Source organism: Ruditapes philippinarum, unplaced genomic scaffold (genome assembly GCF_026571515.1).
Source record: "Ruditapes philippinarum isolate M1 unplaced genomic scaffold, ASM2657151v2 ctg713_1_1_1_1, whole genome shotgun sequence".
NCBI lineage: Eukaryota > Metazoa > Mollusca > Bivalvia > Venerida > Veneridae > Ruditapes > Ruditapes philippinarum.
In genome coordinates, this window is record NW_026864226.1 from 546260 (window position 1) to 566798 (window position 20539).

At 32.8% G+C, this 20539-nt stretch overlaps 1 protein-coding gene across 3 annotated transcripts; it reads left to right on the forward strand.

Annotated features, from left to right (window-relative positions):
• Positions 1-1035: 1035 nt before the first annotated feature.
• On the forward strand, positions 1036-20539 carry LOC132724886 (neurocan core protein-like). Of its 3 annotated transcripts, none has more exons than XM_060709865.1 (7): positions 1050-1523; positions 3879-3992; positions 9539-9655; positions 13349-13431; positions 13749-13842; positions 18022-18234; positions 18652-20539. In XM_060709865.1, the coding sequence occupies exons 1-7, from the start codon at positions 1202-1204 to the stop codon at positions 18657-18659; spliced, it is 951 nt and encodes a 316-aa protein (XP_060565848.1). In that variant the 5' UTR covers positions 1050-1201; the 3' UTR covers positions 18660-20539. The 3 variants fall into 3 exon arrangements, with proteins under 3 accessions (XP_060565850.1, XP_060565848.1, XP_060565849.1); XM_060709866.1 differs by having other exon boundaries at positions 1051-1523; positions 18022-18224; XM_060709867.1 differs by lacking the exon at positions 3879-3992 and having other exon boundaries at positions 1036-1523.

Consider the following 20539-nt stretch of genomic DNA (forward strand, 5'->3'; position numbering starts at 1 on the left):
GCTACAGCGTTTTTATCAATCAAATACGTTTATATTTTAACTTGATAAACTTAATTTGAAATTGAAAAGGCTAAATATGGAAGTTTTTAAGATATCCCGACGAAGTATGTGAGTTTCATAGGATCAAATTCATGTACTATTTCGTGGGCTGTTATTCGGTTGAGGACACATTGCGCGATTGTAGCCGACGAAATCCCATGTGTAGATGACATAGCTCTGAACGCGCCTGAGGGCGCGTCCGTCGCAAAAAGAACAAAGGGCAATAACTCAAAACTCATTAAGGGTAGTTATCGTGATTGTGTACTGCACACCTCCAGAGTGAGATATATCCACCTATGAAGTTTCATGTTGATATCTCAAAGGTTTTCCGAGTTATGCTCTAGACAAAAATTAAGTTTGAAAAATAACTAAGGGCAATAACTCAAAAATTATACAGGGTAGAGTTATCATTCTTGTGCACTGCACTCCTCCTCAATATAATCTATCCACCTTTTAAGTTTCAAGTTAATACCTCAAATACTTTTGAGATATGCTCCAGAAAATATATAGGATGGAAGCACGGCCGTTCTAACAAGACAGTAATAAATTAATTGTGGCGACTCTATTGTTCTCTCTATTGTTCTTTTTAACCATACAATAGAAAATAGTCGCATAAAAGTATTATTGAATGAATGACATCAAAGAGAAAGATCAGTTACCTATTGTCCCTCTAGCCACATTAGTACTGTACAGTGAGAGCAGACGGACAAGCGGACGGACGGAGACTAATCATACCTTTATCCGACCTTTTCTTTCAAACCCCCATCCAGTCATTATTTTAGTCACAGATAGGCAGACATTAACTGAACTGCCAAATTTTCCTACAGCTAGCTAGCTGTATAACTTTCTTACATAAAATTATTTTCTTTTTCTTTCTATCTAATATAAGGTGGTTACGAGAAAAGAACAGCAAAACATGTATTATCTTCTGATATAATTTTATAAAGTATGATATGGGCTTGCTTTAGAGTTTGTATGGTATATAGAGTGTAGAGATAAGATTAACTGTACCAATGAACACATTAATTATATCTATTTTTAGTTAAAAATTTCAGAGTGTTTGGTAAACAGGGACAAATTTAAACTCCGTAATAAAAAGTTATAATCGGACCTTATTCTTCTAGTGTTAAGCAGACATCGTAATTTTAAATTTAATTGAAAAATGAAATTTCTTCTCTTTATACTCGTTATCATTGGTAACTTGAATGTGTATCTTGCCAACAATGATAATTGTGGAGTAAATGATCTGAATGCGTTAATGGTACGTCTGCTACAACTTCGAACAGAATTTAACAACTTTAAAATCCAGCATGATGAACAGATAGCAGTTCTCAAGGAAGAGATCAATAATAAATCTTTAGAAATAAAACTCATCAACGAAGAAAACAGAAAACAAGAAACAGAACTTGAAGAACTAAGACAAGATGTCAACAATAAATCTTTAGAAATAGCGGCAATATCTAAAGATATAGAAATGATCAAAGGTATTGTATTAAAACATTTATTCTAAGATGGTCCACAGTGCTTAAAGGGGACTCGGCACTGGGGTATTTTTTAACATGGAGGGGTCAGAACTTTTTCTTCAAGATATTTATTTATACCATTTGATGTAGGTCTATACCAATACTATGTACAAAATTTCAGAACATTTTCTCACTAACTTTTTCCATAGTTATCATTTTTATTAAGCGCAAAATGACTTAAAAATGAAAATTAAAACTCAAATTAGGCTTAAATAGCTCTTAAAATCAATTTTCTGTTTATTTCTGAGTATATTTCTTCATAATTATATTTCCATTTTAGATTCCCCTGTTGATTTATGTAAGATTTTAAAATTTTATGTCTTTAAGGTTTTGGACCTCAAAGAAGCTTCTTTTAAAATGTTCAGTATTAATAATAATGAACTGTTTTAACACTTCTATTGATTTATTATACTAATTATCTTCAGCAGGGGGACAGCAAACTAGGTATTATTGTACAATATCAGTTATTCAGTGGACATGAAATGTACCCTTTGAAAACTTGACCTTAAAAACTGACCTCGACTTTTTGCGTAGCAACCCAATATTTAAACTCTACACATCGTCTCATAATAGTGATTACTTGTTCCAAGTGAATTTCAAAAAATGTTCAGCGGTTAAAAGTTTAATGTAGCGGACATGAAATGCAGACTTTTTAACACTTGTTCCAAGTTATTTCAAAATGTTTTTAGTGGTTTAAAAGTTATAAAGGGGACACAAAAGTATTACGGAAGACAGATGGATGTTCAAACGAGACACTGTAACAAGCAAAATCGTTGAATTTATATCCCACACCGAGGACTGGTTATAACTAACACAACAACTGGAGGCTTTATTTACATACATTTATCATGGCATGCAAATTTACTTATCATATGTATGGTTCCCATAAAGTATTGTTGAAATTAATCCAGCAGTTGAAAAGAAATAGCAATATTGGTCTATTATATACTACTCAAATAATCAAGGGCCATAACTCTGTCTTAAAGGGTCAGACCGGAACAAGACAATGATGTGTATCTCCCCTTGGTATTGATGGTTCCCATAAAGTTTCATTGAATTCCAGCCAGAACTTGCAAATGATTATTGCTCTATATGCATTACTGCATAACTAATTAAGGGCCATTACTCTGTGTTGAAGGGTCTGACCAGAAAAAGGCAATGATATGCAAATCTCCTCTTAGTATTGATGGTTCCCATAAAGTTTTGTTGAATTTCAGCCAGAAGCTGCAGAGAAATAGTGCGAAATCGATTATTGATTTACATACATACTACACAACTAATCAAAAGCCATAACATTTGTCTTGAAAGGTCTGGCCAGAACAGTTAGCTAGGCAACCATTTGCGCATCTCCTCTTGGTATTGATGGTTCCCATCAAGTTTCATGGAATTCCAGTCACTTAAAGTTGCTGAGAAATAGCACAGAAATGATTAATGATATACATGAATACTGCATAACTAATCAAGGGCCATAACTCTGTCTTGAAGGGTATGAACAAAACAAGGTGACAATATGCGCATCTCCTCTTAGTATTGATTGTCCTCATAAAGTTTAGTTGAATTCCAGCCAAACTTTGCAGAGAAATGGCGCAGATACAATTATTGCTCTATATGCATACTGCATAACAAATCAAGGGCCATTACTTTAAGTTAAAGAGCCTGACTGGAATGCATCTCCTCTTGGTATTGATGGTTCTCATACAGTTTTGTTGAATTCAAGCCAGTATTAGTTGCAGAGAAATAACACGAAAACAATTAATTTTTGATATGCATACTACATAACTTATCAAGTGCCATAACTCTGTAATGAAGGGACTGACCAGAACAGGAGGCAATGATGTGCGCATCTCCTCTTGGTATTGATAGTTCCCATAAAGTTTTTTTGAATTCCAGTCAGTAGTTGCAGGGAAGTAGCGAGGAAACGATTATTGCTCTATATGTATACTGCATACTACTAATCAAAGGCCATAACTCTAAGTTTAAGGGTCTGTCCGGAACAAGACGACGATATGCACATCTCATCTTAATATTGATGGTTCCCACAAAGTTTTGTTGAATTCCAGCCAATAGTTGCAGAAAACTAGCAAGAAAACAAAATTCGGACAGACGGATGGATGGACAAAGCCAAAACATTATTGGCGATTGAAAGAGTGGCCTTTATTCTTTTCCATTTCAGTACTCGTATATTAAATTTGTTTCTTCGGATTTGTTTAATCATGCTATAGTTCTTCCTAATTCCAAGAAAATCAAGTACCAGATTCCACATGTTTTTGGTTTCCTTTAGACGTTTCTATGGAGATAACTTTTGTATATTCATAGATATAGACGATTGCAGTCCAAACCAATGTCAGAACGGGGCAACGTGTGTTGATGGAGTTACTTCTTACACATGTTTATGTGTAGCTGGATACAACGGAACTTTATGTGAAATAGGTAAACATATATATATATCGATAATAACCTAATATATTTAATATTTTTACCTCATTGGTTTATACTAATTGGTTTTAGTTTTTATTTTGTTGGAAGCTATATGCTTTAAAATTATAACACTCTCGAATTCGTTCCTGGAACCAATGCCCGCTCGTTTCACCTTATCGATCCTGCCCATCTAGGCTGGTTATTATTTTTAATTAATACACTTTAATTGTTTAGCTTTGATTGTTCAAAATGAAGCATTTTTCTTCCCTTTTTTTCCATATGTAAAGATATAGATTCCTGTAGCCAGAACCCATGTCACAATAGAGCAACCTGTATTGGCAGAGTAAACACATACACAATGTGACTGTGTCATTGGATATACAGGGGTTCATTGTGAAATTGGTAACTAACTCTTATTTCAGACTTTTTTTTTTGTTAAACTGGTCAAATGTTTAATTACTTAGCAATATAATCCTGATCGTCTGGTTCAAAGATATTCTTGTTCTGTGACCAGATTACCACCGACTACTACTCTTATTAAATTATCACGGTTTATAACAGGGGCGTAACTGAGCTATTTTGAAATGTACAGCTTAACTAGGGGGGTTCGGGGGCATGCTCCCCCGAGAAAATTTTTGAAAGAAGAAGCGATATCCTGGTATTTCGTGACTATCTAGAGGCTATATTGACAACATATTGGTGATGATTTCAAACTCTTTTTATTAATTTTCAAATATGTAAAATGAACAAGTACGTATTTATACCTTAAAACTTTTCTTATATTTATAATTGATATTTTTGCAGCACAAATTTTTTATTTTTCAACCTTCAAACTGATGTTATAGCAACAAATCTCGTGTATTCAATAAATTTTAAACTGAAAAAAAAAACCAAACAAAAACAAACACTAGACGTCTGTTTTGTTGGTATGCAAAGTTGTCTACTCGCCCTTTTTAAACATTTATGAGACCTAGACAAGACATACGCTCAGTGTCTATAGTACGTACTTCTGACGTTTAAGTTCAGTTGTTTCCGAGAACTGACATGACCACTAAAAGGGTCAAACAATGCCTCACGTTTGGGTACAGAGCCTTGCTTCCTTCAGTAAAGCCGGGGCCGCTGGACTTTACGTTAGCCCAGCACATACGCCACAGCTAACACAAACATGGGTTTATTCTGAATACTTTATGACACGAAATAAACGTATGTTGACGCTATTATAACATAAAATATTAAAACAGATTCATGATGTTTATTTAATACAAAACACATGCATTTAATCCTTGTGCTTGGACAGTATTTATCCAAATACTACTACCAGGCTCGGGCACCAACCACCGTTACTCGGGAATCTGCAGACGTTATAACATGGGAAAACGTGCGTTAACCGTATAATATGCATGTAGCTCTTATATGGCGTATAGACATCGCCGCTTATATATCAAAAAGTACATGCAAAGATATTTTAAAATCTCCTTTAAAAAATGTCACTAAATTAATCAAAATTCGTTGCGTATAACATACATGTAGACTATGTGGAGTTAACTATAAAACTCATGTGAATACATTAAAGAATTCATTTAAGATATTTTGTGATAAAGTAAATTCTTTAGTAGATATGTGACTTTAATAGTGATATAACTGCACATGGAACTTGATTGATGACTCATAGCAATGTTTAACTGACCACAAAGAATAATTATCTTACCAACTTATACAAGAACCTTTAAAATAAATGCATACAATTGAGATGGAATTTTACACTCTTTATCTTATTCTGCCTTTTCGGCACGATTAAGTAATTCTCTACAGCAATCAATTGATTAATATGCCATGAGAACTTTGCATGTCTTGCAACTTTGAGAAATTACACCAGTTTGTTACAAGTTGAAAAAAAAACAAACATACAAGGCGATGTTGGCAGAACGTTAACGCAGCCCCCTTCACAATCCAGCCACACAAACAGAGTACCCAGAAGACACCCAACCAAAACCAAAAGAGGACACAAAAGGGCCAACATAAAGGGTTAAGGGTTTTGGAAAAATTACTGCGGGCGACCTGCTAGCCAAATAAACATATGCCGCCAACGCTCGGGCATTATCTTGGCCAAGATATCGCTATATAGATCATTTTAAAAGATATTAATTAATACTGGATATGTTATGAATTTTGTTTTATATAATGATAGAAAAATTAGTAGGCCTATATGAATATATGTTGCCCAGACCACTCTACCCCCTCTGTTTTTATCACTTTTTTAGATCTTTTAGCGCATGTTATTTTTCGGAATACAGGATTGATTTGTACGCACGGGCATACAGGAGTACGCCTAGTTACGCCCCTGTATAATATAATATTTTATTATTGTCTGAAAGAATTACTCCTATTTTCATAATCAATCAAGTTCATCTATTATACATTCTTCCAATTGTTTCTTTGTGCTTACAGACAAATTATATCTTATTGTCATGATTGTGCTTAACAAATTATTATATGAACAATCCATGCTCATATTCAAAGGGGATATTCATTGGTTGGTTCCTTGTTTTTAATATTATTCCTTAAATACACCTTAAAGGGATATTCAGGCAAAATAGTGACAAAACTATCAAAATGATCTTATGTACTCAAATCACGCTAAAATGACATTTCTTAAAGTTCAAGCATGTATTTCTGTTTAAATTCTACATATTTTGGGTTTGAAGCATAAATATATTTATTTTATTGAACAAAATTTAGATGCCAATAAAATCACCCAATAGTTTTAAAACAAGTCATGTCAATTGAATAAACCCTTAGAGTTACAATAACAGATATTGTGGATATTGTAGGATTGAAACAAGTCTGTCATTCATTTGATATGTTCTTTAACGTTTCCAGACTTCACCGTGACAACTTTTGTGAAATCCCAGTGCTCTAACCTGACCCACGCGGGTCAAGTTAGGAAACCACCATTTTATTCTTTATCTGGAGAAAAGTTTTCTTCTTTTGACTGTCTAATGTATTCATTTTGGCGGCATTTACAGAATAATGAATGAAAAATCCAAAACTAAGAAATGAAAATTTTGCCTGTGTCTCCCTTTAATATTGAAGTGGGGGTCCGCATGCTTGCTCTTTGTGACGGTGTCAGAATAATTGTACAGTTTTACTGTAGATATATCTTTACGAGTTAATTTTCTCAACAGCGGTACACTGAAGTGTATCATATTTCAATGTGCAGTTTTATTTATAAACATGTTGCTGTGCGTATATTAAACTTGGTTTACATGTAAATGTCAAATTGTTAGAACAAAAAATATGCGAGTTTTACATAAGTTTAGGAGAGACACTAAGATAATGTCTAGCGTTTATTTATTTTTTGTTGAGAAGAGAATTTGTTGTTTTGAAGGGAGTTTTGTTGATTTGTTGAAGTTGGTTGAATGTTACTGTGGTAATCTTAATTGATCAGGGTGTATTGGTTGTAATTAATTGTTTTGGTTGTTGAGTTATATTTGTTTGGTAATAAATACTTGGTTACAATTGGTTGAATGTTTGGAGTGAGTTTGTTATATTAGTTGATGCCTTGTTTATGACGATATCTGTAAATATTGGGTGCTTTAGTTTGCTTTTCTGATGCTGATTAGATTTTGTGAAGTTAATATTGTTGGTTGAATGTTTGTGGTTTATACTGTATAGAGTTGTAAAAAATATTCATTTTTGTGTTCTCCATTTTGTGGTGACTTTATTGTTTTGTTTGATCATAAGTTGTTTATAGAGTTTGGGCTCCCCAGGTGTCTAGTATTGTTTCGTATAAAAGACGTATAGGTGAAAAAATATTTTGTATAAGTGGTTGATAAATGATGTGTGTTTGATTTTGGGATAATTTCCTTGATTCTATGTCTATATTGTAAATATATACAGGGTTAATTCGTACAGACATCCAATGGCAAAATTTAAGGACTTTTTAACCACCATTTAAGCATGTTTCCTTTTTTTCAAGCACATTTGTTGCACATAAACTGACACAATCTTTAACCTAAGATGGATACTTTATTCACCATTTTTTGTTGAATACACATTTTCTGACCACAATTATATGGAATTTATAGAAGAACAACAAAGGGCACATCAAATAAAGATAAGTTCAAAACAACTGCAATTTGTCCACTTACTGTTACCTTGAGTAAACATTTCACTGATTTCGATACTAAACTGGATCATTCTTTTTATTTTGTTAACCGTTGATTTTTATCGAAACTATGTCATTCTGTGATTCAAACATTTTTAAGCACATTTTCAGCAAATTGAAGCACTTTGTAAGCACGTTTCAAGAAAGTAATCAAATTCAAGGACTTTTAAGCACTTTTTTTAGAAATGGACTCAAATTTAAGCACTTTTTAAGACTGTATGAACCCTAATTTTGCATCAGTGTGCAACAGCAAGGCTTGTTGGTCAAAGGTCAGGGTCACAATTAGATTATGAAATTTTTCTTCATAACAATGCATATTGCTTCTCGTTAAGGTTAAATACTTTTGTGAGCTTCACATAACACAAATTGAAATTTGCAAATTTTCACTAAATCAAGGGCAAAAATCTTCAAGCAAAACCCCAGGTGCACAATTACACATGCTGAGCAACATTCCTGTAAGGTTTCATGACTCTAGGTCAAATACGTTTTGACATATGTGCGACACACGAGTTAAAAATTGTAAATTTTAACTAAGTCAAGGACAATAACTCTAAAAATACTAAACATATCCACATGGAAATACCCAGGTGCACAACTACACATGCTGATAAACATTCCTGTAAAGTTGTATGACTCTAGGTCAAGAGCTACATACGACACAAGTTGAGAATTGCAATATTTACTAAGTCAAGGGCAATAACTCATAATAAAAAAGAATAAATCCACAAGCAAAACCCCAGGTGCACAACTATGCTTGCTGATTGTGACGGAATTATTCTTGAAACCGTTTTTTTTTCTGTTTTTCTTTAAAGCCATGTTCAGGGGATATTTTCCTTGATTCTATATAACAATGCATATTGCTGCTCGTGTCCAGCCACAACAATTAGGATCCTTGTATGGATTTTTAAAATACATTCATGGGTGTTTCTTTTTAAATATTTGGGCATAGTGAAAATATTAGAAGTGCTTGTTTAAGTTTCTTTCTTCACACGTGTAACATTCTTGTTATAGTACCATGCTTAATTGTAAATCAAAGGTAATGGTTCCTTTGCTAGGCACAGCTTCATCGGCATTTGTCAGTGTTTCCATTGACAAAGTTCTTTCCATAGATTGTTGACAAATGTCTTTTTGCTATCAAAAGTGTCTAAATGTATCAATTATGTTTAATTAGTATTGTATGTGTGTTTAAGTATTATCTAAGTGTTATCTTCATCTATATGACGGGGAGTCATACTAACCACTTGGTGGTTCAATGACAATTGTAGAACTGTAAACAAAGGGTGGTCAGGAAAAATTAAACAATGTTTACCCCACTTCTAATGTTTGTTTGAAAACTTTTTTTTCTTTTTTTTTGCAAAATATAAACTTATCTATGAGTTATATTAAACAGATATTGACGAGTGCACTCCTGATCCATGTCAGAACGGGGCAACATGTACAGACGGCGTTGACTCTTATACGTGCACGTGTGTCAACGGATATGTAGGAACTTATAATTGTGAGACAGGTAATACAAGTTGTTAGATAAGTTTTAAATAAAGTTCTTATAGTCAAAACTTAAGCCTTCAGTGGGTTTTTAGAATCATGCTGTAACTTCAATATATAAAATAAAAATTTAAGTAGAAAGCTAAAATGCTAATGTAAAATCAAAAACAACAAATGCCATTCAAGCCAATTTGAAATATTTCATTCACCACTAACTTGAAGAAATTATGTTTTACTTAAATTATAATAACCATGTACAAAAAAAACCCAAAAAAAACACCCATTTTTCAATAAAAAAGAATCGTCATTCACCCCCACCGCTGGAAGAGATGTTTACTTGGACTTTTACATTAATGCTATTACGGAAGAAATATTGCAATCCAGTATCATTAATAAACACAAACGTTATAGTAATATAACCAAGTCTGAAATGGAGTCGCTACGTAAACTGTCACAAGATAAAAGTATAATTATAAAGAAAGCGGACAAATCGAACACTATCGTTATTATGAATACTGACGATTACCGACGGGAAGTTTTACGTCAACTCGAAAACAACAGCTACTATGAAAAATGTACGGAAGATCCTACAGAAATTATTAAATGTAACATATCGGAATGCATTGATAAGATTAAAGAAACAAACGACTGTATTTCAGATGAATTTGATGTATTTCCAACGAACATACGTACACCGTGTTTTTATATCTTACCTAAAACACACAAATCTCCAGACTTCACACTGCCATTAAAGTATCCGGGTAGACCTATTGTGTCAGGATGTAACTCACCGACAGAAAATATTTCAAAGTATCTCGACTTTATACTTAAACCACATATGCTTAGATTGCCATCATATGTAAAAGACACCACAGATTTCATCAACAAATTACGTAATATTAAACTACAAAGCAAAAACACATATTTGGTAACACTAGATGTCTCTTCACTTTATACTAATATACCACATACGGATGGAACTGATGCGTGTTTGTATTATTTAAGACAAGGAAATAATAACAGCAGACTTTCGTCAGATGAAATTGTTAAACTTTTGAAACTTATTCTTGAAAATAACTACTTCAAGTTCGGGGATGACTATTTTCTTCAGAAAATGGGTACCGCTATGGGAAGCCCAGTCGCCCCCGCGTACGCAGCACTTTTTATGGGGAAATTCGAAGAGGAGTTTTTGAAAGATAGTCAGCTTAAACCGTCATTGTGGCTTCGTTTTCTAGACGATATTTTTATGCTTTGGGATCATTCTCTTGAAGAACTTAACACATTTATTGACAAAATCAACAATGTTCACCCAAGCATTAAATTCACCCACACCATATCTCAACAATCTGTTTCGTTTCTTGATGTTCAAGTATCAAAAGGAAAATCGTACGAACTTCAAACTAATGTTTATGTAAAGGAAACTAACAACCACCAATATCTTGATTATACATCCTGTCATCCAAAACGGTGTAAAGACGGAATACCCCACAGTCAGGCTAAGCGTTACAGGAGAATTATATCCGACGACGACGTGTTCTCTACTTCACTGAGCAAACTACGAGAATTCTTCATAAGTAGAAATTTCCCTGAGACGGTTATAGATTCAGCGTTTCTTCACGTGTCACAGATGTCACAAGAGGATGCCTTACGGCCACAAGATAAAGAAAAGAAAAACGTTCTTCCATTTATTGTGACATATAATCCGTCCTTACCTAATATTGGAAATACTATTCATAAATATTGGGACCTACTAAATCTGTCAAAAAACGAAGGTGTTAAAAATATTCACAATAACTACACACCCATAATTGCCTATAAACGTCCAAGAAACTTACAAGACTTTTTAGTTAGATCTAGATTTGATACTGACAGTGACTTTACATCACATTCTGGAGGTTGTTGTAGAAAACGCTGTTCTCATTGTGTTCGTATTAATAGTGGTACGTCATTTTACAGTTCAAATACAGGAGAGATATTTGACTTACGTCAACATACTAACTGTCAAACCAAGAATTGTATATATTTGATAACATGTAAAAAATGTAGCATGCAGTATGTTGGTCAAACCAAACAACCTGTGTCTAAACGAATGAATAGCCATAAATTTGATATATGCAATTTTGTAGATCCTGCATTCTCCACTAATGTTGCAAATCATTTTAATAAGGACGATCATAATTTTACCGACTTTTCATTTATGCCCATAGATGTTGTTTACAATACTTTAGATCGTTTGTGCAAAGAAACATTTTGGATTCATAAGCTAAAAACTCATTTTCCAGAAGGAATGAACACAAAGTTGTTATACTCAATTAAATAATTCATAAAATATCAATCCACGCTACAAATGCTAGAATTACGCCACATAGATATTCCTTTTTTTCCTATTATCATTTTTTATAATTAAACCCTATAGGAAATATTCGTATTTATTAATCCGATATCTATTGTGTCGTTTTTATATTTTGATGCTTTGTTTGGTGCACTTATCTCTTTTATCATGAATTGGAATTGTTCGTATTTGTTCGTTTTTCCGCTAAAGTGGGCGTGACGTTAATTGTAAAATTACGACGTCATGTCCGTTGATATTATTATTATTTATTTACCTTGAAAAAGGCATACATTTGCCGAAACGTTGGAAAAATAAAAAATGATATTATACGTGTTATTGCTGTGACTTTATTATTTTAATAACCATGTACGAAATTTATACATAGTGCAAAACTTGCAATAATTTAGATTGACACTTTGAAACACAAACAATCATGCTAAATTATTGGCGTGTAGCATAAGAGCGAATCAGGAAATGTTAAGTTAAGTCCAAAATTACGCAATAAAATATACCTAAATATTTAATAAACAGGTTTATCATCTACATTTTCTGTAAATTATGAACTAATTTATTTCTTTTAAAAATGTCAGCTAAAGGAAAATTTTAAATAATGAGTATATTTTACTATTTCTGTAATTTCTGTAATTTTAAAGTTTTCAAATTTAACGCATGAATTTATACCTTATGAAATAAAGAAAAATACTTGAAAACAATAAAAATACATGAAAATAGAGAAAAATTACATAAAATCACATATAAAGTAAAATACAATAGCAGAGAAATACAATAAACATAGTTCAGCGAATATTTTTCTTTCTGATTTTGGGTGAAATTACCCCACCCTCTTCAACCAAGAATAAAAACTTACAAATTAGGCGATTGCTTCCATTTTTTTATAGCAACTTAAAACACTCATAGTATTTATGAAAAACAAATCAATATTAGAATGTTAGTAGCTACTTGGAATATTTTTGTTATTTTAGATAACTGTTTTAGAAAAATGGGCAAAAAGGGCATTTTTCTTTGATATTTTGAAAATTTTAGGTAAGAAACCTGAAAAGCTATATATTCCTTGGTTATCTCATTATAACATTATTATTTTTGAAATGTTTGTACACCTTTTAATCGAAAACAGCATAATATTTTCTGTAAAATTTACTATAATTGGATATATATATCTGTTTTGCATAAAATCAGCGGCCATATTAGACGCCATCTTGAATTCTGAAACGTTGTGAAAGCAAAATTTTGTAAGATTTGGATTTTTGTAAAGGAGAGACTATATGCTTGCTTTGGTGTAAGTTTCAGATTTGGACAAAAATTTTGATTAAATGGCCCTTCGCTCTTCAAAAGCTAATTATCATGTGTTTCTTTTCCTACTAGAAAATTGCCCAGCCAATTGGTACTTATTCCAAGGAAGCTGCTATTTCAGAAGCACAAAAGCTCTTGAATGGCTTAAAGCTGAAGTAAGTTTTACATCAGATTTAAGACTTTTCTATTTCTCAGTAAATACCTGAATATAGCCGTCTGAATGTGGTGTACAATATAATATCTAAGTATTTTTTTATTTTGATTTGATTGCAATTTCTTCAAGACTTGGTTTCAAAATATATCTTCCTGAAAGACTTAGACATGCGCCTGCAGTGTTATAAACTACTATTATAATGCCGGCATGGTAGAATTTTTCATGATTTTCACAGACAATAGAATTATATGACTTCATCGTGTTATTACTAGTCACTAACTTCAAATATGCTCTGGTGTTTATTGATATGTTTTACAGGAAGACTGTATCGCTTTGGGGGGACACCTGGTAGAGATCACAAGTGAGGAAGAGAACAACTTCACAAAGTCAATTCTAAGCGGTGGAAGCAGATGTAATGATAACAATGTGTCTTGTTGTTTAACATGACAATTGCTTGAGCCATAAAGAGCAATCACTGATCACATGTGTCGCCTGATGATAGCCAATTAAGCATTTAGCAGTTGTATTGATGGATGATTAACCTGTTTGTTTCCAATATATCGCAACTGTTGTGTAGTATGTTGTAGCTACTGCGCAGCAGGAGACACACAAATCATTAACAGGCTAAACAAGAGCTGTCGGTAGGACAGCAACGCTCGACTATTCTTAGTGCTTGATAGTAAAAAAAAATGCTTGATACAATTACCTCCTCCTGTTGTTTACAGGTTGGGGTAATGATGGTGAACAAGTGTGCAAAGTTTCAAAGCCATATGTCAATGGACTTTGAAAATATTTGAACTATTACAAAAACTTTAACGTAAATTCTAAGTTGAAAAAGGGGCATAATTCTGTCAAAATGCTTGATACAGTTACCTCCTCCTGTTTACAGGTTGGGGTAATGATGGTGAACAAGTGTGCAAAGTTTCAAAGCCATATGTCAGTGGACTTTGAAAATATTTGAGGTATTACAAAAACTTTCAAAAACTTTAACGTAAATTCTAAGTCGAAAAAGGGGCATAATTCTGTCAAAATGCTTGATACAGTTACCTCCTCCTGTCTACAGGTTGGGGTCATGATGGTGAACAAGTGTGCCAAGTTTCAAAGCCATATGTCAATGGACTTTGAAAATATTTGAACTATTACAAAAACTTTAACATAAGTGGTTACGCCGACGCGGACACCAACGCCGACGCTCGGGTGACTACAATAGCTCTACTTATTCTTATCGAATAGTCGAGCCCAAAGAGCTTTTTTATTCAAGGGCCATAACTCAGCCAAAAATCATTCAACTGTAAAACCAATCAATAATGCTCAAGGCCTTAAGGTTTTTATCAATCCTGTAGAGTTTGACTCAAATTGTGTTACAATGAAGTAGTAATAAGAAAAGTAGCCTAGATAAAACTAAAACAAGAGGGCCATGATGGCCCTGAAATCGCTCACCTTAATATAAAAACTCTCCATGAACATAAGAATATTAAATAAATTTTGACCCCACAAGGAAACTCAATGACCCCAGGGCTGACCAATTTTGGGTCAAGGGCTTTTATTTGAACAAACTTTGTAGACACCCACTAGAAGATGATTCATGCCAAATATCAAAGCTCTAGCTCTTTTGGTTCATCTAAGAGATGATTTTTTTTTCAGTTTAATATACATATCAGGAAAACCTATGACCCCCTTGCAGCGGGGAAAGTTTTGACCCCAGGGCTTTTATTTGAACAAACTTGGTAGACACTCACTAGAAGATGATTCATGCTGAATATCTTAGCTCTAGCTGTTTTTTAAGAGATGATTTTTTTTCCAATTTTTATTACATACATAATTATAGACCTTTTTACAGTACGATTTTCCATAGCAACGAATGTTGCATTTCGCGCATGCGCATTCTGCGTAGGGCAAAAAGCAATAACGATGTCTACAGTTTATCATACTTTAAGGCTTTAATAGATGCGATTTCATGTTATGTCACCCAAAAAATATTATAAATTTTGGGACGACTTAAGGCGGTAAGTACTGAAAACGTGATTTTTTTTTTAACAGATCTACGAAAATGTGCGGGAGTAATAATTCAATGGTCAAAACGGGCGCACACATGTTGTTGTTGTCTTTGTTTAAGGTACCATTAGAAGACTTTTCCATCAGTAATTTAAATTGAAACAGCAGGATGTTAACGATAAATTTTTATTACCCCTGTATTACATAATATTACACAATTTGTATTGTACACTTCATTTGACTAACTGGATTGGTCAGGCGGCAAGTGTCAAACAGATTGGCATGCGAACGTTTGTTCATTCAACCGGAACGTTTAAATATAATGATATAGTTAATCAGTTACGCTTATTAAAATGGTAATTTATGTAACTTTTAAATAATAATAATAATTTTTTATGGATTTTGAGAAGTGCAAAATTGTGTGACGTGCATTATTAAAAATAATTACGAAAAAGCGAATAAAATGTGTGTTATATCTTTTCCAAACAACCCATCTTAACTTGTCAAGATTTTGAAAAAAAATTTTAAATATTTAAAATCTATTTATGTGACTAAAATTTTTCTGTTTGCATCACAGGCAAATCAAATAAAGGCTATAATCAGGTATATTGAACACTAAAAATGCATTATCACCCGTTATGATATTCTTTCTGAATGATAATTAATCTCGATTTCATGTTATATAATTTCTTTTGTTTTTAAATGAACTATTTCAACAGCAAATAAGTTGACTTTTCATTTGCTAATAGATATATTTCCACATCTTCTTTAAAAAAAAAAGGATCTCAGTGTCAGGTCCGTGATCCTAAATTCTTAAACAAGTATCTTTTCCATGCCTTTTTATGGCATTCTTCGCCACAAAGCTATAAAATCATCTTTTCTATATTTGTTAAAAAGCTATTTTATATAATTTTCTACCGTTTACCTTGAACTAACTCGGAATTGTCCATGAACTTCTACTATATTTCTATTTAGGGCAAAGCATTTTTTGCCCTACGCAGATTGCTCATGCGTGAGAAAATTCTAATTCCGATCGATTTTAGCAACGGACCGCGTCGTAAAAAGGTCTATAGAAATTTTTTTGAGCCTCTGCATGGGATGGGGCCAATTTTGACCCTAGGACCTTTATTTGAACAAACTTGGTCGACACTCACTTGCACATGTTTCATGCCAAATATCAAAGCTCTAGCTCTTTGGAGTTTTTAAAAGAAGATTTTTCAAGTTTTTTGTTATTGTTGCCATTGCAAACAGAGTTCTGCATGGAATTAAAATTCTTTGAACAATTTTCAAAGGTGACTACGAAAGGAGCATTGCTGTGAAGTTTAGATGAAATGTGCTTTGTGGTTTTTGAGGAAATGTTGTTTAAATTAAAAGTAAGGATGACGGATGGACGGATGCCGGGCGAAATTTTAGCGATTTGTCACTTTGTGACAGGTGAGCTAAATAGTGGCCATCATTTTGACAAACATGATTGAACTGAAAATGTTGATGATTACAATGTACAACTGGACTTGGTACAATGAACTTTTCATTCCTGTAAATTATCATTCCTGTAAGGTTTAGATGTAGTTGTGCCAGCATTTTAAGAAAGAACGTGGTATGTAATATTTCTGTAAGAGGTCAGAAATATTAACACATAGAACAAGAGAATGTTAAAGGTTTCATTTTAAGCCTCAATACTAACGAAGTCAAATGGTTGAGAAAATAAGTTTTTCTCCTTTTTCTCATTATTCTTACACATGCTGGACATCTGGCATCTTTGTTGGGATGTGCCAGATAAATAACATCAGCTCCAATAAATCTCTTTTCGGTGCATTTTATAAATTAAAAGCGCATTCTTATGATGAAGTCATTTCGCCATTATGTGTGAAGTTGTGAATTAATACGAAACTTACAGAAAAGAAGTAACGACAAGCCTCGTTACCAACCAGAGTACAGGTCCCCCTCTTTTTAAGAATGATATCCTGAGATTCAGGCTGAAAGATACGATACATATTATCAATGTGTTGGTATGTTTTACTTTATCTGCAATATTATAAACAATTTAGTGAAATTAATTTTTATATTGCAATATTGCTATATCAAATCTTGCAATACTCACAGAATTATCAATTTAAGCTAGAAAGTTGTCCATAGGACATAGCAGGTGCCCCAACACTCCACTGTTTTGTCAATCTTATGACTCTAGGTCAAATATTTTTGGGCTACATGTGCCACAAATTGAAAGCTAAAATGTTTTATTAAGTCATGGGCAATTACTCTACAAATACTGGATAAATCCACAAGCCAAACCAAAGGTGCAAACTACACATGCTGATCAACATTCCTGTAAAGTTTCATGACTCAAATACATTTTGTGCTGTGTGCGACACAAAATGAGAATGGACGGACAGACAAATCTAAATGCCCCCGCCCCCCTAAAGAGAAGGCACACAAAAACAGCATAATCTTTGACGTAAAAGGTAGAGCTGAGTTAACTGATAAATGAATGAATGTTAAGTGAAAATCACTTTAGTATAAGCGTCTAAAATATTATAGTTGGATAAATATATTGAATTACCGATCAAATAAAATGCCTTAAACTTATTTTTTACAGTTTGGATTGGATTGAATGATATCAAAACTGAAGGAGACTTTGTCTGGGTATCAAGTGGAAATACGGCGTCTGGTGTGTACACGAAATGGGCGCCCACAGAGCCAAATGACACGTTAGGTAATGAGGATTGTGTGGAGCTATATAGCACAGGAGATTGGAAAGACAGGGATTGCTCAGAAGCCTGGCACTACATTTGTGAAAAGGCAAGCATGTGTTTGTTATTTTGATCAATTTTGAATGTATGTAATCAATAATTAGTAAAAAAAAACAGTAGGGAATCTGATGCTTAAGTATTTAATTGTTTAATGTGTAACATTAAGAAATCCAGCCTGCTAGTCATAATCAGAATTGATTGCTAAGCAGTATCATGTAGATAATGCAAATGTTTGAACATCAGAAAAGCATTTACACATTTCCATGTATTAAGAAGGCAACCTAATTATTAATATGAATATACATGTATGTGAACACACTTAGTATTTGTCATATTCAAATGAATTAATCATTGGCTATGTTGCGTGCAGTTGTTATTGATTGTAGCGTTTAGTTTTATCTTCTTTCTTTACTGAATCACTAACAGTTCTATACAGATTGTTTGTAATATTTCATGACTCATTTTGTACTTTACAGCTGCCTGATTAACGGCATCATTTACGGACTCTAGAATAACGACAGATCCTGGTGTCAACTAAAACATGATACGTCTATTCATTAAATAAATAACAAACTTACAATGACAATACTGAAAGAATGGGCAATACTACCGATCATGACAGTGGCTCGCTATCAATTTTGGCACAACTGGCAACAAACGAGGAAGTGATACTATGTCAAAGTTAATGTCAAAGTGAAGGTCTTATTAAAGGTTCTTCTAGTTATCAATTCCGGACAATGACTGGTACTCTCATTGAACTCTTCTAGCTTCAGAGTCATAAAGATCTTTACTTAAATGATAGTCTTCTACAAAGTTGTTCAGTCGAGTAAACTTAATGACTTTGAATTTCATGGGGGATTATTCTTCACCAAACATTACAAGATAGGGGGGGATTTTTAAACTAGTGGGATGTCTTTAAAACACATTTTAATCAACCAATATTTACAAACACAATCATTTCTAAATCATTTGAAAATAAAATTTGTTTTCTTATTTTTCTTTTATTTTTTTTATCAGCACTCATGTGTTATGTATATAGGCTTTATTTTAAATGTCTTGAGTATCTATTTCCTGAATGGCTCAGTACGTAGAGCGCAGGTAATCCCGATGTCGTGGGTTCGATAACTACTCATGCCACTGTCATCTTTTAATAATTTTGTTTATTTGATGTTTATATAATTTTTCATGTTTATTCATCTTCTTTCAAGAAAGTTCTTTTCATGTTCATTCTGGAATATTCATTCTCTATGTAGTTTAGTATTCTAGATTGTTCAATGATAGTATATATATTATGAATGTTTGAACTTCGAGGTGTGTGTGCTAATTTGTGATATTGTGTGATGTTGATATACTGATTGTGTGCTATTGTACTGCTTACATAGTAATATATATGTTTGGATTCTGTAATTCCGTGTGGGAAGTAATTTGGACATATTCTGATATTCTGCTATGGACATTGGACATTGATTAAATTTGAGTTGTAGACAATTGAATTTCGAACTGTGAGTTAAACTTAAGGACATTTGTTAAATTTGAATCTTGGATAATTGTGAGATAAACTTTACTTTCATTCTTTTTGTATTATTGTAAATTACTGTTTTTCTTTAATTAAAAATTGTAAAATTTGTTGCTGCATTATCTTCTCTGTTGCGTTAAGCTTGTAACACATGACATTTATCTTCATTTTCTTAAAGATATATTAAAGCAGCCTTCAGCTTTTCTAAAGGTTGAATATGTTATTTTTAGATAAACAGTTTCATATAATTGACAAATTAAAATAATTGAGGTGAAAAATGAAATTTGCAGATTATAAAATATGCAAACAATAATCAAATATAAATATAATTACGCTTCAAACCCAAAAATGAAAATATATAGAATTTATTTCAGAAATTCATGCTGGGATTTTTAACAATGGCATTTTAGCGTGATTTGAGTACATAAGATTATTTTAATATTTCTGCTATTTATTTGCCTGAGTATCCCTTTAATAGATAAAATTACTGACATACTTTGCAAGAAACAACATAGAATTTTTTTCCCTACAGAAAATAAAAGCTAAAGGCCGCTTAAAGTTCAAAATTTACCATTACAAATGTTTGTTAATATCTTATGCTAAATTAATTCTTAATAATCATTTTAATCCCAATTTTCTCCATCAAAATCTTTATTTCATTCTAATATATCCATCGTCGGATACCCACGATTGATAAACATGTCACATAACATGCATTCAATAATAAAATGATAAATGTTAATGGTTCGGCCGTGGGTATCTGACGATGAATATATCATCCTTTGTATGAACATGTATTTTAAATATTTCCATGTATTAATCAGATATGTTCACAATAAAATATTATT

Excerpts from the sequence above, each read along its gene's own strand:
- LOC132724886 (XM_060709865.1), top strand. The coding sequence starts at position 1,202 with ATGAAATTTCTTCTCTTTATACTCGTTATCATTGGTAACTTGAATGTG. Across the intron at positions 1,524-3,878 it reads AGATATAGAAATGATCAAAG|ATATAGACGATTGCAGTCCA; the intron begins GTATTGTATTAA and ends GTATATTCATAG. Across the intron at positions 13,432-13,748 it reads TTGAATGGCTTAAAGCTGAA|GAAGACTGTATCGCTTTGGG; the intron begins GTAAGTTTTACA and ends TATGTTTTACAG.